Source organism: Dasypus novemcinctus, chromosome 14 (assembly GCF_030445035.2).
Source record: "Dasypus novemcinctus isolate mDasNov1 chromosome 14, mDasNov1.1.hap2, whole genome shotgun sequence".
NCBI classification, from domain to species: Eukaryota; Metazoa; Chordata; class Mammalia; order Cingulata; family Dasypodidae; genus Dasypus; species Dasypus novemcinctus.
Genome location: NC_080686.1, coordinates 77127674 through 77144386, shown reverse-complemented (window position 1 = coordinate 77144386; position 16713 = coordinate 77127674). Strand labels below are relative to the sequence as shown.

General features: G+C 38.3%; 1 protein-coding gene across 2 annotated transcripts in view; it reads left to right on the top strand.

Moving 5' to 3' along the window:
• Window positions 1–219: 219 nt before the first annotated feature.
• Window positions 220–16713, top strand: part of CSMD3 (CUB and Sushi multiple domains 3) — a 1328729-nt gene continuing 1312235 nt past the window's right edge. Inside the window, exon 1 of one of the 2 annotated variants that reach the window (XM_058275930.2) lies at window positions 220–863. In XM_058275930.2, coding sequence (XP_058131913.1) covers window positions 686–863 — 178 coding nt within the window. In that variant the 5' untranslated portion in view covers window positions 220–685. The remainder of the gene's footprint in view (window positions 864–16713) is intronic. The other variant, XM_058275932.2, reaches the window with a different exon arrangement.

Genomic DNA, 16713 nt, shown 5'->3' with positions numbered 1-16713 from the left:
CCCAGTTACCTTTTTACACATAGACCTTTTAATATGTAAATGCATGTGGGCAAATAAATTCTTCTCTGTAATGTCTTTTTCAATTAAATCACAGGATAATAAATGCGAGCAGCCTGCCTGAAAGACACTGCAACTACAGTAGTAACACATGTCCCATTTTAACGACGTGGGCATCGATGGAGCCCGATTCATTATCATCACTGTTTCCCCAAACGCGACGCAGATCCTCTGATTAAAATATTCCCTTAACAAGCTTCTGTGTTAGCAGGCTGCAAATGGAGAAACTAACATAATCTTTCTGGGGCTGCTTTTACAGACAGAATTGATCTATTCGGGGAGAGGGGAAAAAAAAAAACAAAAACAAACCCCTTAATTTCAAATATTGTGGTGAGTTTATTAGAGAGCGGAGCTGGGCTTTCAGAAGCTCGCTGGTGATTTCTGGTGGTTGCTTATAACAAGGTAGAACTGGGGTAGATTTTGGTGGAGGGGAATAAACGCACAAGAAAAGACAGAATCCAGAGTAGCGGAGACTTTGTGCCCCCGTTGGAGAGATGGTTGAGTCCTCGTCAAGGTTGCTGTGGTATCCCAGAAACACCATTCACTCCGAGCTGTGACCGCGCACCAACAACAGCAACAACTCCACTGCGCCGGGCTGAAGAGCAGGAATTGGGAGCTCGTGAATAATATGAAAGAGATCCGCAAAGGGGAAAGCCGAGCGAAGGAATCCAAACCCCGGGAGCCTGTCACGAGAAGATGCGCTAAATGTGGCCGCCTGGACTTCATCCTGAAGAAGAAAATGGGGATTAAAAGTGGATTTACGTTTTGGAATCTCGTCTTTTTATTGACGGTGTCTACTGTGAAAGGTAGGTCTGCTTTCGGGGGTCCCCTCGGCTTTGTAGGGAGGTGAGCTGACTTGTCGCCGGAGAGAGGCTCGAAGCTTACTTTGCAATTTGCACGGATAAAATAATAATGATAATACTGAAGAAGGAGTTGATTCACAGCTCTTTTATTCACACACCCCCCCTCAGATAGGAAATGCATTTTGCTTGCCAGATTTGGCGTTCAATGCGGTGATTGAGCTTGTGCTCAATAAATATTCTTGCAGTATGCTCGACCGAATACGTGAGTTGATTCGTATAGCTTCTAACTAGTGGATATCCAGGCAGAATTCCTCTGCAAGACTTTTTAGTGCTAAGGAATACCTTGATTTCTAGTCAAACCAGTGAGGTTTGATGCTTTGGGTGGAATGTTTTTATCAAACACTCATGTAAATGCTTTGTAACCCTTTCATGGAGGAAAGTTATCGAGGAGCAAGGAATGTGCTGATTTTAAATGCATTAGGGCACAGGGGTCTTAGTATCCCCTTGCTAAAATGAATATCTGCATGCACATATGCATTATTTCTACGTGGGCTCTTCTGCATTGATAAATGGTAAGAGAGCTTCTCTAGGTCCTGTGGTAGAGATTTGACCAAAGACGAGTCTTCGAAAAGGTCTGAGATGCCACGAAGTGTAATGAGCCACCTTTGGGGATGAATGGAGGTAGGAGGAAAGTCATTAGCTGAAGACCAAAAAGAAAATCGCTAGCAAGTCTCAGCGTTCAGACAGGTAGAGTGAGTGTCACATGCACAGACAAGAGGAGGGAGTGGGTGGGATGTAAAATCGCAACCTAAACAGGGAGGCAAGGGACCATCAGAATCATTGCAAGGAAAGCTATCCTCCAGAAGAAAACAGACACACAGCTCTCTTCCACAACTTCTGCACCCTGCTGCCCATTAATTGCTGCAAAGAATACTCAGGAGGTGCTTATGACTCATGCCATCCTTTTTGAACAATCACCTCCCGATACTCATGGCAGCTCGCACAGACGCGATGGATGTCGCTTTTAGTGAAGCCAGTTTCAGATCCCGGGTATGCGTGTGTGGGGAGGGTACGGGGAGCGGGGGAGGGGGAGCGGAGAGGGGGGCTGTTTTGGCTCAGGCGCGCCAAGGGCTGTCAACACAAACTGGACGCTTCTTCCTTTGTAAAGGAGTGTCTCTCTGAACCGCAATCGGACCGCGTCTCTATGAAACAGTTTATTGTCCAGCTTGCAGCTGGCTGTCCCCCCACAGAAGGCAGCCCATTTGCATTCAGTGGAAATGATAATTCATGTTTCGTGGGGGGTGGGGTGGAGGGGTTACCTCTCCCTCTACTATTGCCAATGATAGGGAACATGTTTCGAATTTTAATTTACATCCCTAAATGCCAGGAAGTCGCCCCTGGTCTCTGTGGCAGCAACTGCCTTGTAATCCCAACCTGCTCCTTAAAGCTTGATTTTCATCCCCCTATTCTTGGAGCCTCAGCGCAGCTCTAAGCCAAAACCCTTGTTCTAAACGGCCAACTGCACTGCCTAGTGCCCAAAACGCGTTTGGGGTCGCTTACAAGGGGTTTTCATCGCCGGCTCGACGTGCGAGGAGCCTCACATTTACGCTTAGTTCGCCTGCCACAGGGAGTCGGTGGTTAATGGATGGCCCTGGGGCTGCCTGCTAGACGCGCTCTCCGCGAGGGGAGGCGCAACGAGCAGGCAGCTGCTCCTCGGAGGGAAACGTAGGGGTGGCCCCTGCCAGAAGATGATCGGGGGTTAAGTGCGAGTTTTTGCGTGATACCTGTTGAGCCAAAACACTTTCGGGGGGCCGATGAGGTGCAGGCAGTCTGCGAATCCGGGAGTGTACGCCCGCCTGACAAACTGAGCTGCGCCGCCCGCAAGTACAGCCTCGCTACCCGCATTTACCGTATTTTCGGAATTAGGTGCGCCAACGAAAATGAACAGAGCGTTAATTTGCTTGAAAGGGCACGGGAAAGGGGACTCCTCCCCTCTGCATGCAAATCCCGAACTTTGAGCTGAGATAACCGGTCTCCACTCAGAATTGGGGCTATCGGGGTAAAGGAGCGTGTCGCATTTTGCTTTGCTGCTATCCAAAATCAATTTTCTATGAACTGTTGAAAATTTTTAAATGATGATAACCTTCTTCATTGTCACTTATTTGCCACTTGAAAGGCGCCTCCTGCATTTTACAACTTGGAACGATGTTCTCAAATTCGGAGAAATAAACTTGCTTAGGTTGTTTGTTCTCAGGCACCAGGTGGTGCCCATTTTGAGACTTTCTTCGCCTTATTATTTTAATTTCACCCCTGCCTCAAGGCTTTCCTAAAACCGAGATTCCTGCAATGCCTTAAATGTTTCCCCATGTCTATGCACGCTTTTGTCTTTCAGTTTTCTCTGGGCTCTCAGACTCACGGGGAAAGCTCAGCTTGGGGAGTCGCTCAAAGGGCTTTGCACGTTCTGAAATCTAGAGCTAGCACGAAGATTCAGGAAGCCCAAGTTGCATGGTTTTCCACGTGAACAGCTGCAGTCATAAGAATCCCGCAATCTGCCCACACTTTTTTGCCCTACACCATTTCACTTCTGTGTGACACAGCAATGACAAAGAGTCTCAGTGGGAGGAAACGCCTCAGCTTGGAAGATTAAGTGGTCTTAGTTGGGCCTGAACCGCTCAAATGAGGCTGAAAATGTAGCCACCCTTCTCTGGGCATTTTATCTCAACTGTCATCAGCTGAAATAAATGGCGGTGGAGGGCACCAAATTGGAAGGTGTTGTGGGAGCTGCTTAGATTTGATGCATGTCTATTTCAAGCTGAAACACACACACACAAACACACACACACAGTGGTAGGCAGGCAGAGGTGTCTGAAATGCAGCCGCCAGCTGCAGCGTGTCTGTTTAGGTCTCACCCAGAAATAAACTGTGAATCTTCTAGTGGTGCTGAAGCGTCTCGCCCACGTAAACAGACACCCGCGGGGTGCTTTCCCACGCTTCTTCTCGGGGGATCCCGGGGGAGCCACACACAAGGAGCTGCCAAGGTACCCAAGGCACTGTGCTCCGATGGCAGCCAGGGCATGCTTTCAGGGGTTCATTGGACTCCAAGGCGCTGGGTCCCCAGCTTGGTGAAGGATCTATCTTTCTGCCTGCTCTGGGGCGCCAGAGAGATACTAACTCCTGAACTCCTGCCACAAGAGATTTTCAGTAAGAGTGGGGCTCGAATCTTCTCGCCCAACTAATCCCTACTCAAATGAGGGGTGGGGCAAGAATATCTTTGTGGGGAGGAGCCCCCCACCCCCACCCCCATGGCGCTCATTAGCACATTTTCCATTGCAACTTTTCCTGGATGATGTCCACGGGTACCCGTATCCTCACTCCCCATCCACAAGGCATCAGTTTGACCTGACACATCAGAAAAAGATGAGTAAAATCTTGGAACTTTTAAGGGGGGGAGGGCGCCTTGAAAAACAGTGGTAACAAGCAAACCACCCTACTACTGAAACCACCATCAAAGCCCTTCCCGTGAGGTTAGCAGGATACCTGCTGTGTGAAGAGATGACTTTGTGTATTGGTCAGGAGCTCTTGTCCCTCTGAGGTTTGGAAGGTGTCCCTCTCTTCAGTCGATTTCCTATGAGAAAATTAATTCCTTTCTTCCAGAAGGCCAGACTCCCTGCACTTTCCATGGACCACCCAAGTTTGTAACTGGGTGGCTGACTTGGTGCGGGGATGGGGGGAGGGGAGGGGTGTTGCTGGGAGAGGGAATCCGCAGGAATTGACGGTGAGGCTGCTTCACCCCAAGAGTGGTGGATGAGCCTAAGAGTTGGCAAGGCGTGGCGGGGGACAGTACGCTTCAGTTCGCGGACTACAGATGACAGGTGGCCCTGCGGCCATGGCTGTCTCAAGACCTGGCAGAAGAGCCTAGAATTCGCCTTACCCCAGTTTATGGCAGCACTGCCCTCGCAACAATTTCTTCTCTTAGAGGTACTCGGGAAGTTTGGAAAACATGTTGTGAAAAAAGTGATAGGGGTGGCTACTCCAGCAGGATACCCTTCCTTCCCCCTTCAGCGCGGTCACAGGAGGAAAAGCAGGCGAGCAGGGCGACAGTTCCAGGGTTCAAGCGCCTCAAGAGCTTAGTCCACCTCGAGGCGAGAAGACAGAAGAAATGAAATCACACAGGGTTATCCCGTGCGCCTTGGAGATCCTCTCTCAGTCCCTGTGTGAGAAAATCGGGCACGCACGGGAATCGTAGCGCAATGCAGAATAATAACTAAGCAGACAACCAAAGAAAGAAAGATCGACTCGGGCGGGCTCCCGTCTCCCAGCGCAGCGCTTTCGCGGAGATTCTGGACCTCTGAACTGGCGAGCCAGCTGACAATGCGTGAACAACTCTCAGAATTCAGAATTGAACTTCCCTTGGACGGGTTACCTTGATGAAAATGTTCTGAAATGTTCTTTTCCTGCACTGTATTTTCACGAACCTTCTGATTTGTTGGGGGCTGCGTGAAGTCAGCGTTGGAAGACTATGTGAGCAGAAGATATTGAGAAGCAGGTTTCAGCATCTTAAAATCTGATGCCCGTCCCCTTGAGAGTCTTCAAGGAGGAAAAAGGGTAGAATTACCCAATAAAATTAAACATCCTAGTTGCATAGCCTTAGTTGCTGTAGTTATTATTGTTCACGATGTTAATTAGCGTTTCTTTTTGAGGTCAAGTTAAATATGTTTTGGCTATATATACCTTTTTCCTGAATAAAAAATTCTGCGGCCACAAAAAGCAATAAAATAATAAAATAAAGGAGTAGCAAATGGCATCCATACCTGCTTCTAAATATAGTAAAACTATCTGGTGAGATCTGATAAAATATAAGGCAAGAGAGGTAGAGCAGTTGATAATGCCTTGACACACATGTGGAAACAAACTAATGTGGAAATGCTTGTCTAAGATCTCAAAAATGAATAAGTGAAAGAGACTACAGCCAGAGTCCAAATATCCTTGGTGTCCTCTGTGTGTCCCAAGATGTGACTTTCTTCAGCTTTTTCATAAGGATTTCCAGAAAGAACCTGAGAGATATCAAACACCTTCAATATTGTGCCCAGTATGGGAAATAAAGCATTAAGCAATATGCCTGGCAAGACAACAGTTTTCTTTAGGCAACATGACTGTTTGAGAAAATGTCATATTGTTCTTTGAATTCCCACACTTGGAAGAGTTGAAGTAAAAAAAAAAAAGCAAATTAAGAGATAAGGAAAAAATGTGTAAGATACAAATGAAAATTAAGCCAATCATTTCATAGCCATTTTATTTTATCTACATAGCACTAAAATCTCATTTTAGCTATTTCTTTCTACCATCTCTTTCTTCTGTTCCATTTTATCATCATCCAAAAACTTATAGTTTAAGAACACAGTGGCAGTTCTAACTTGGAATTTGAATGATATATGCTAAGTGTAGCCAAACAGGCACTACTGTTATCAGCTGCATCTTTCCATGCTCTGAGTGAGCAGGTGGTGATGCACGGTATTTTTTCAGGCATACCTCCCTCTATGACCTCCATATTTCTCAGAATTAGGCCCCGTTTGAAGTGTTACATTTTATCAGGAATACTCTTTAGACGAACATCACCTAGAAAAATCAATTTTTTGGATGTCTTCCAGTATTTATGTTCTCAATGCTGACGATCACCTTAACTTTTTCTGAAGGCTCCAATCATTCAGCTATCAAATTCATTTCATGTCACCAGACACTTTTCTAAACTATCACTTGGTGCAGGTTGAGGATTCCAAAGGATGAATATTTTCTATATGATGACTTGTTTCAAGAACCCAATTTGAGATCTCCTCTAAAATGTCTAAAGTTCCATTAGCATAACATCATATTCCTTGTGATTAGATCATCAGAATATCATCTGGCATTATATATCGTAATATTATTCTATTGACTCATAATTGCTTGTTCTACAGCAGTGATTTTCAAAGTATAGTTCCTGGACAAACAGCATCAGCATTCCCTAGAAACTTGTTAGAGGTGCAAATTCTCTGGCCCCTGCCCCTAGCTTATTAAATCAGAATCTCTAGGAGTTAGGCCCTGATGTAACAAGTATCTCTAGTAGTTCTGATGCACATAGAAATTTTAGAACTACTCTATTACACTCAGACCTGAGGAAAAAAAATAATGGTTCTACTATCAATTTCCTACTTGTCAATTTCTGAAGTGTCAGTTTTATCATCTATTAAAAAAAGAGATTAAAATATCAGTCAGCCTATTGGGAACTTAAGTATGTGCAGCTTGTAGCACAGTGCCAGGCACCGGTAGTATTATTAAAATATGCTTCCACTTGCAGAGCCAGTATGGATTCTCCCACACTTTATCCCCAACACCGCCACACTGACATGACATAACAGTAAATAAAAAAATGTAGAGGCTTCTTACTGGCTATGGTTTCACTTTGGCTAAAGTCCCAGACTATTATATGGCTGAGAAGCACTCCGAAACTTCTGCTTATCGTCCTTAATTTACTTTGGGTGCTGGTACTATGAATGAGAGACAGACCCAGAGCTGAAAAATGCTTCTCCTGCCCCTGGGCCAATTTCATCCATGGGCTACCAATATTGACTTATTTTAATATTGATTGATTAATGTACTAACATTTGCTACTTCAGGTTGTCACACAAATCATGGCATTCACAGAGTTGGTAAGGTCCTTAAATATCAGCTAATTCATTATTCATATTTTATACAATGAATTTACCTGCTAAAAAGGTTGTGATGTTTATGAGGTTACAAAGATCATTAGCTCCAGAAAAAGATTAGATCTATGGGTGTTCAAGTTCATGTTCAGCTCACTTTCTATTACACCTTATCAGTGTTAACATAGAGGCAAATGAAGTGGGACCTCTGCTCTCAGAGTTAGCTGAGAATGGCTACTGTGTTCCTAAGCTATAAATTTTGGATTATGAGGAAACTGAATAGAAGAAAGTGATGGGAAAAAGATAGTCAATCACAAAAGGTAATATTCGAGTGAATTGTAACAATTAGTACTTTCTAGGAGTATGAGTGATCATATGGGGGAAATGATAACTACTTGTTTGGGGGAAGACAAAAAGGACAATTATGGAAAGAAACATTTTCTAAGGCTGAAATATTATGTACGTCAAACAGATAATCATGTATTCAATAAAGTCATTCCTTGAAGGCATTACATGTCTATAAAAACAAAATCAGTGCATTGGACTATTTTTTCATGTCTCATTAAAGAGTTTTTGAGGGAGAGTACATAAAATCAGAATAGCAGCTCTGTATGGCAGGGGAAGCATAGACATATTGAGAGGTGGTGAGTTTTGTTTGTTTTTTTATTATTATTATTGGAATAATAAAAATGCTTTAAAAATGATTGAAGAGATGAATGCACAACTACGTGATTATACCAAATACCACTGATTGTTCACATTGGATTGATTTATGCTTTATTAATATGTACCAATAAAATTGATTTGTTTAAAAAATCAGTGTATTGGACTATTTTTTCCTGTCTCATAAAAGACTTTTTGAGGGATATTGCATAAAATCAAAATTTTATTTATTCTTAAAATATGTTCATTCTTTTTTAAAAGGCTTTAAATCTATAAAATCTGTTATTTTCATCATTTTTATTATGTCTTATTTGTATTTGCATAAAATCTTTTTCATTCACTCTGATCTGCCTTTTAATATGCAGAATTCTTGCACATGATCTATAAAGACAATGATGGCATCCAAAATTCCACTATAGAAATATAGTACATTTTATAAATGGCAATTATGTGAGAAAAACTGATAATGTTAAGGAGTTATCTTCAATTTTAATGATATATGAAATTTTAAAAAAGTACTTTTAAGATATGAGGTAAAATTTGCGAAGATAGTGAATGCTGCTAAGTTCAAGGAGTTGAAACTGAAATATATAAAAAGTAATAACTGATTCCACTAAAAGCTGTCTGTGAATGTGAATGTTCAAAATGATAAAGTCCTCCTACTTTCCTTTGATTTATATTAGCAAATTTTAAAGGAATATATAAGATTTTATAGTTTAAAAGGAATGGTGAGGATTTGTTTTAAGTTTACATTTTAAAAAGTAAAGTCGTATACCACTTTGAATCGAAAAGTATAAATTTGAAAAATCATGGGCTCCCACTACAGTTTTGCACTATAAACAAGTTGTCTGTTTGACTCCAGAATGTTCAAAGGTGCTTGGAATATAGAAAAGATGTGAGACACTCTTATGTTTGGGCAAATGGAACAGGATGGAATTCTTTGTTATGTCCTTTTTATGTCCAAAGGTGGGTGCTAATTCCGTTACATAAAGTGGTCTCACATATATTTCAAATAGTGCTTCTCTCGCTCATCATGCTCTTTTGAATCCTAATGAACATCTTGTGAGGTAACTCTTATCTTCTATGTACAGATTATTATCTCCATTTACAGATAATCTATGTTTTACTTGCCAGGATCATATGGTTAGCTAGTAGGTGAGTGAGTTATGAAATATAATAGGTTCATAAGCATATAGACTTATCAAAAGTTGAAACTATAAAGACTCAGTTGATAATTAAATTTTTCATTTAAAAAGAAAAATTAAGACCTTAAGAATTTAACCTAAAAGGCCTATGATTAAAATTCTGCCGTTTTCAAAATCTTTCCCTTAAATTGCCTAATTTTATTCTCTTAATGACTCTGCATGATAGACTCAAAAGGTATTTTTTCATTTCTGTAAGCAATAGTAAGCAAAGTATATGTGTAATAATACAATATTAAATATGTTCACTATAATATATAACTCTGTCTTTTTAGCACTTTTAGTACAAAAAAAACAGGTTTAAATATTATAACTATTAACTCCCAACCCATGGAACTTGAGTAAAATTTGAAAAAATTATGAATGCAGATGAATTTATGGATTTGATATGTAAAAATAAAATGTGGGAAATGAAATATATTCACCAAATTTGTCATAAGGCATGGCACTTAATTTTTTTCCCTTTGGTATCTTACCCTTCCATTCAGTTTTATAGAATCTTAAGGCCGGAAAATAACTTATAAGACATCTTCTTTAGGATTTACCAGGCAAAGAATGTGCATTTGATTTATTTGCAGGGCAGAAAGGTGATTTTCAAAAAGGATACACAGCATGTTCAATCTGTAGAAAGACTATTTCATTCAGTAAGTGCACCCTGGTTAAAAGTACAGTTGTAGTTGAGTATCTTCATATGAGAAAGGAAGACCAGCTCAGATAAATGAAATGAATTTGCCAAGGTAGCGAGTAAAGCCTAAGTCTTTAAATATCCTTTCTAATGTGCTTTTCTCTGTAGTGGGTACTATCTTATGAACCTCTTCATTTAGTCCCATTGGTTTATAGGAGTAAAGAGCCTTGAGAGGAGGAACCAGTGTGCTTAGCATAGCATCAACCAGGTGACCAGGCTCAAAACAGTATTTTCTGAAGTGATTGTGTAAGGGACCAGGGATACATGAGTGTAACAATTTAGGCAAATGGAAACCCTAGCATGCAATCTAATGGTTAATTAAAAAATGAAGTTAGGGCATTTAAATACATCTCCTATTCTACAAAAGAAAAAGTACTTGTATTAAGTTATGCCTAAGTGCTGACACATTAGCATTTTATATTTTCTTGAAATGTGATAAAATATATTTTATGTGTGTCTATTTATTACTGTTTTCATTTTGGAACTTTACACTTATAGACTCTCTTCCAGAAAAACCTAGCTTTTTGCTACTTACATTATTAAAACCTTATTTGTTTATGGGTATATATTCAGAAATGTTATTTTAACCTACCATTTAAATTTAAATCTAGGATATCCTAATAATGCTACCATATACTTAACACATTTTCATACTTTTTTATGAGGCACCTTTATTTTCAGTTTTTTTATGTTTCATCTTAAACACAACTGATAGCTGTACCCTTATCACCTGAGTTCAAGTCAGTCTACTAAAATATACATTCCAATTTTATATTTAATTTTAAAATTGAGTAATTGTCAGTCAATTCTTCTTTTAAAATTGATCCTATTATTGTAATTATGCACTTTTATTGAGATTTTAAATCACAAATTGACTTGAAATTTCATTTTTATGATCTTGTTGAGGAGTGGAGGTAGAATATGAAGTCAATAGGCCTTTTCTTGACCTTGTTCACATTTCCCTTATCCATTTACTTTCTCGTTCATGGTTACTTAATAAAATTATCATCTGTGTTTTACTGATATTATTCAAATTTCTCAGATACTTATTTCAGTTTTTTATAAGGGCATGTCATTTATTATTTATTTATTATAGAGAATTGAATATGGGTTTACTCTGTTGTTTGTATTCTAGCAAAACATAAGGAACTGTCAAAAAAACTAATGTCATGCATTTTTTAATTTTTAGAAATTTTTTTTCAGTTTTTAAACTATATTTTTATATACAGAGATAATGCTTCTGAATCCATTATTGGGAAGTGTAATTTGAACCCCTTCATATATTAGTAATAAATTTCTGATTATCTTCATGTTCTAATATTGAACTCTGTATTGCTAAAAGGTGCATTTTTAAGATAATAGATCAAAGTTAGGAGACAGGCAAAATAAATACACCTGGATCCCCTGGAGATGAAAAATGCAACCTTGGAGTTACTAGCTCTGTGCTCTTACTGAATAAACTATGCACTCTAAACAAAAATGTTTACCCAGTGTTCACATATAAAGAAGAAACTCCAAGTTAAGGCTTTTTGGCTTATGTCTAAATTAAAACAGCTGAACTGATTCAAATGTTTTATGTAAACAAATTTGCACCCAGACTGCCAGTCTTTGTGCCAACTTCCAGCTTCTTAGTTTCTAAAATGATGGAGATGGTAAAGATTATTAAATAAAGTTTATAATAGAAATCCTTCCAGGCTTGTGAGTACCTATCTTGAATTCATATATAATGCTCTTTTAATTCTTTTGTATCCTTTTTCTATAAATACTACTAGTATTTAAGGACTTTTTAAAAAAATATGTTAAATCTTTTTGAGGTGATCAAACAGAAACCTTTAAAATCAAATTCTAGCTAAGTGGTAGAAAATATTTAATATCTGTGTTAGCTTGGCAGTATTCTTTAATGAAATAATAGATGAAAATCAGAGATGACAGTTTGAACTTACCATCAAAGCATAAGATCTTTGAAATCAACCATTTTTTCAATAATATGAAGATTGCTACATATTTTTACCTATCTTTGCATAGATTATTGAAAACTCCCATTTTAAGGAAGGATTTACATTCTAATTATGTAATTTTTCTAAAGCAAAGTTCTTTAAGTCCTCAAAGGAAAGGAAATCAGATGCTAGTACTATTAGGGTATATCTTGTGCTATTTCATGTAAATGTCAAATTAATATTAAAATAGAGTTATTTTGAATTAGATGCTTTCGACACTATATAAATTAGGAGCTTCGAACATTAGTAGATTTTATTTTTACAAAAACAGCCAGCTTATTTATTAGTTTTGGGTTTCGTATATATATTCCTGTAACTATCAATCAAAAATTGAGCACCAGTGTGTGACAAGCCCCTTGCTATGCTTTGAAACTAGAGATGACTACCTAGACTCTACCTTCAAGGAGAACATAATCTTCATTTTTTTAAATATACTTTTACTTTAAAAAAAAGATACTTAGATTACATAAATATTACATAAAAATATGAGGAATTCCCATATAACCGCTTCAACATTTTCCCACATTAACAACAACCTTCATTAGTGTGGTACATTTGTTATAATTGGTGAACACATTTTGGAGCGTTGCTACTAAGCATGGATTATAGTTTACACTGTAGACTACACTCTCTCCTGCACATTTTGTAAGTTATTAGAAGATATATAATGGCTTTTATCTGTCATTGCAATGGCAATCTGGACAATTTCCAAGTCCCAAAAATGCCCCCAAATTATACCAATATTTCCCTCTCTCTAATCCTCACAGCCTCCAGTGGCTACTGCATTCACATCAAAGATAATGTATTCCAAATGTAATGAATGTCTCATGATGATGGAGAAGATTGTTGCTATGGGGGGATGCCCGAAGCCGGCGGGGGCGAGTCCAGGGACCTGTGGGAAGAAGCAGGGTGGGGGGGCAGGGGTCGAGAGAAGAATGGAGGCAAGACAGGATTCTGATCAAGCCTCGTTTATTGGGGGTAGAACATGGGAATATATAGAGAGGGAAGGGAACGTGTACATAGGTGATAGGCTGGTCTAGTGGGTGGCAGACGTCCCAGGAGGGGATTGGCCGACAGTTCGCACTGGGTCTGCAGAGTTTTGTGCCTTGCGCATGTGTGTTTGCTGTAGTCACCAGAGTTGTGGCGGGAAGGGGAGAACAAAGAAACAAGGAAGAAGAAGAAGAAGGAAGTGGCGGGGCAGGGCTGTAGTAAAAATGAGATTCACCATGCTGTAGGAGGCTGTAAACAGACCTCACAGCGGGTGGCTCCCCACAGGGGGAGGAGTGGGGTGAGGAGGTGGGGGGTATATGGGGACCTCATATTTTTTTAATGTAATATTAAAAAAATAAATAAAGACAAAAAAATTGACCAAAAAAATGTTCTTCCATTGCTAGAATCAAAATAAGTTTATAGTAGAATAGCAGTAAATCTACTCTAGTCCATCATTCATTCCCCAATCCTGAGGATTCTGGGATGGTGATGACCACTCTGCCTCTAATTGAGAGAGGGCTTAGATTCCATGGGGCAGATGGATGGGACTGTCTAGCTTGCAGTTGCAGGCACTTTCTGTTACTTGGGGTGATCGTTGTACATCATAATCCCCTTGTTAGTTGCCCTGGGTGAGTCCAATGAACTGGAGAGTAGATATTGCAACTTTGTTGAGATTCAGGGCCCAAATGAAGGACATTATCTTTAATTTGCAGCAGGCTTTCTGTGAACACAATATCAAAGCATTCTGGTTACTGTAAAATTGCTCACTCTTTCATGGGAATTTTCTTCTTACGTAAATGTAAGTCTAGCTTAACTACCTTCACTTAGATATTATATATTTTAAATCTCAATCTTATCAAAGGGAAGGATGGACATCCTACAGAGACAGCCAGAAACTTTACAATGAAAGGTATCATTTTTGTGATCTAATCTAATCTAATCTAATCTAATCTAATCTAATCTAATCCAGTCTAATCTGTTCTATTCTAAACAAATGTTTATTGACTCCCATCTGTTCAGCCAACCAATATTAACCAGGTTAATGAAGATCCACATGTATTTCTGTAGCAGTGCTTGTGCAAGTATATAATAGTTTGTGATCAGCAAAATGTGCTTCTTACCTATTATTTTTTCCTGTCTCAGAAAATTTCACTTGCTTCCTAAACCTTTAAATTCAAATCTCTGTCTCTTCATTTTGTGACTCATATGAAATAAACCCTGTTTGAAACAATCTATGAATACATTATTTCAAAGTTAGGAAGGCAAAATGGATTAGGTGGCTTTGATTTAAATAATGGTCTGTTATAATTATATGAGGTCAAGATTTGGATCCAGTGGTCTTTATCTGTACAGCAAATTCTCTGAGAGGAGGGTTTGTACAAAAGAGGCGAATTTGTGATATACTCTGAGTGTTTTGTGAATTCTGAATTTAATGCAAACAGCAAAATTTTATTAGGATTGATTAAACACATGTCAAGTAAAAGTATATGCATTTTTATTAATTGTGAAAACATTTCCCTTAGTAAGATGAGTCATTAGGCTTTTCTACTTCTGACTCTTTATTTCCTTCTTCACTTTCATGGCAGGGAAGGAAACAGATGAAGAATGAAGAAGAATGCAGTGTACTACATATGCATTTCAAGTATCTCAACCTTGAAAGATAGGTTACATAGCCCTTTCTTAAATTTGAGGAAACAAATTCAGGAAGAGGGAACCAGGTAGTGAATAGAGAAAACAGTTTTAAGATGAAATTGCCCAACTCAAAACCCTTGCTCTTTTCATCACACCAAATAGGACTGCCTGGACCTTGAAAGGAAAAAATAGTATATCACAGACCGATGGGAACTCAGAATTCATATGCATAAAGTTATTTCTGGACATAGAACTATTCATTTCTCATACTGAAAAAGAAGGGAAGGCAATAAGTACTGGAGAAGTCAAGGGTTACAGTACAGAAAGGTGAGAGGGACAATCCTGTGTTGGTATCTGAACATGTTTTGTTAGATTCTTTATTAAGTTACATTTTGCTGTTGAAATTTGGGGAAAACTTAATATTACAATATTAGAGCGTGGAATCATGTTTAATGCTGCCTGCTACTCTATGTTTTCTTTGTTTGCTTGTTTGTTTTACAAATTAAAGTAGATAAAAGGGGTTGTTAACTGTAATTGTGTGTAAAAGTCTCTTTTCCTATCTACTTAGTTCTTTTTTTTCAATAGCCCAGATTTAATAGAAAACATTCTATTAATTCATTTATTCAAAATTAGAATAATTAAGCATATTTCCTTAATACAATACTCTTATTTAATAAAATAGAATAAACTAAAAATCTTAAATTCACCAGGCACAGGGCCTTCACCCCTAACTCAGTGCCTTATAAACCAGAGAAGACACTCAACAAATATTTGGAGGCTTGAACTGGATTATAGTTAATTTAAACCAGTAATAAAGTTTAGGTTAAAAGTGTACTCTTAGAAAAATCAACCTATATTTCCAAATCTTTCAGTTGTTATAAAAGACAGTTATTTCTAGGTCAACTATCTATTCTATTCTAGGGAGTAAGTTAATTTATTTTAAAAGTGGAAAAACCATTTAGTCATGATTCTTTTGCATAGTTATCCTTTATTTGTGTAATTCAGGTAAAAACTGGTTTCACAATGTTAGTGAGATTCAGCATATTCCATTTATTTTTCTGCTGAATTGATTCTACTCCTTGTAGCCTCCACTGATGTTTTTAGCTCCTTTATAAAATTTATAAGTTTAGTCTTGAGGTACTGTACAGTAGCATATGCATTCATTGTACCTGATGGAACTATTTGGTACAAATTCTACCAAAGTAGGTTTTATGCAAAAGTACTGAACTGGCATCAAGTAATAATCATATCAATAATAATGATGATAGATTCCATTTATTGGTCATTTCCTGTGTGCATGGGACCTAAGTAGTTCAGATATATTATAACTGAGCCTACAGCAATTTTATAAAGTTAGGGATTATTGATTTAAGAGCAAATTAGTAATTAGTTACGGTCCTAGGCTGAAAGCATGATTATGCTAAAAATGCAATGTCTTTTTTTGTAAAGACCATCATCCTTCCAGTAATCTATTTTTTTAAATATTTAAATTGTAGGAGTTGAATGGATATTTAAAATCCCTTGCATTTTGAAAACTTTGCATCTTCATGTCAGTTTTTGATTCATCAAAATTGATTGTTCCTTTCTCTTATTGTTACCACTTTAAACTCACAAAGTTTCTCCTGAATTTTCAAAATTTAAACATGTTTTCATGTTTCTTATTTCAATATTCTACTTCTTGAGCTTGAGATTTTTTTTTTTTTTGAGAGTAGAAATGGTATAATGTGCCTTACCTTGAGATATACCATTGTCTTGGAACTCATTCTGACATCTACCTACAGTTGTTTCTCTAATACTTCTTTTTATTTTCTTTTTTCCCTCTGGCAGTCAATTATATTATGATAATTATCAAAATTGTTTATCATTTTATAATGTGCTTTTATTATCATGTTGAGGCATATATTTAGAAGAGGCAATGGTTAAGGAAAGTGCACACACACACTAAATAATAACTGTCTTCTTGTCTTTCTGACAGTGGGTGTAAGCATCAATTCTGCCTATCTG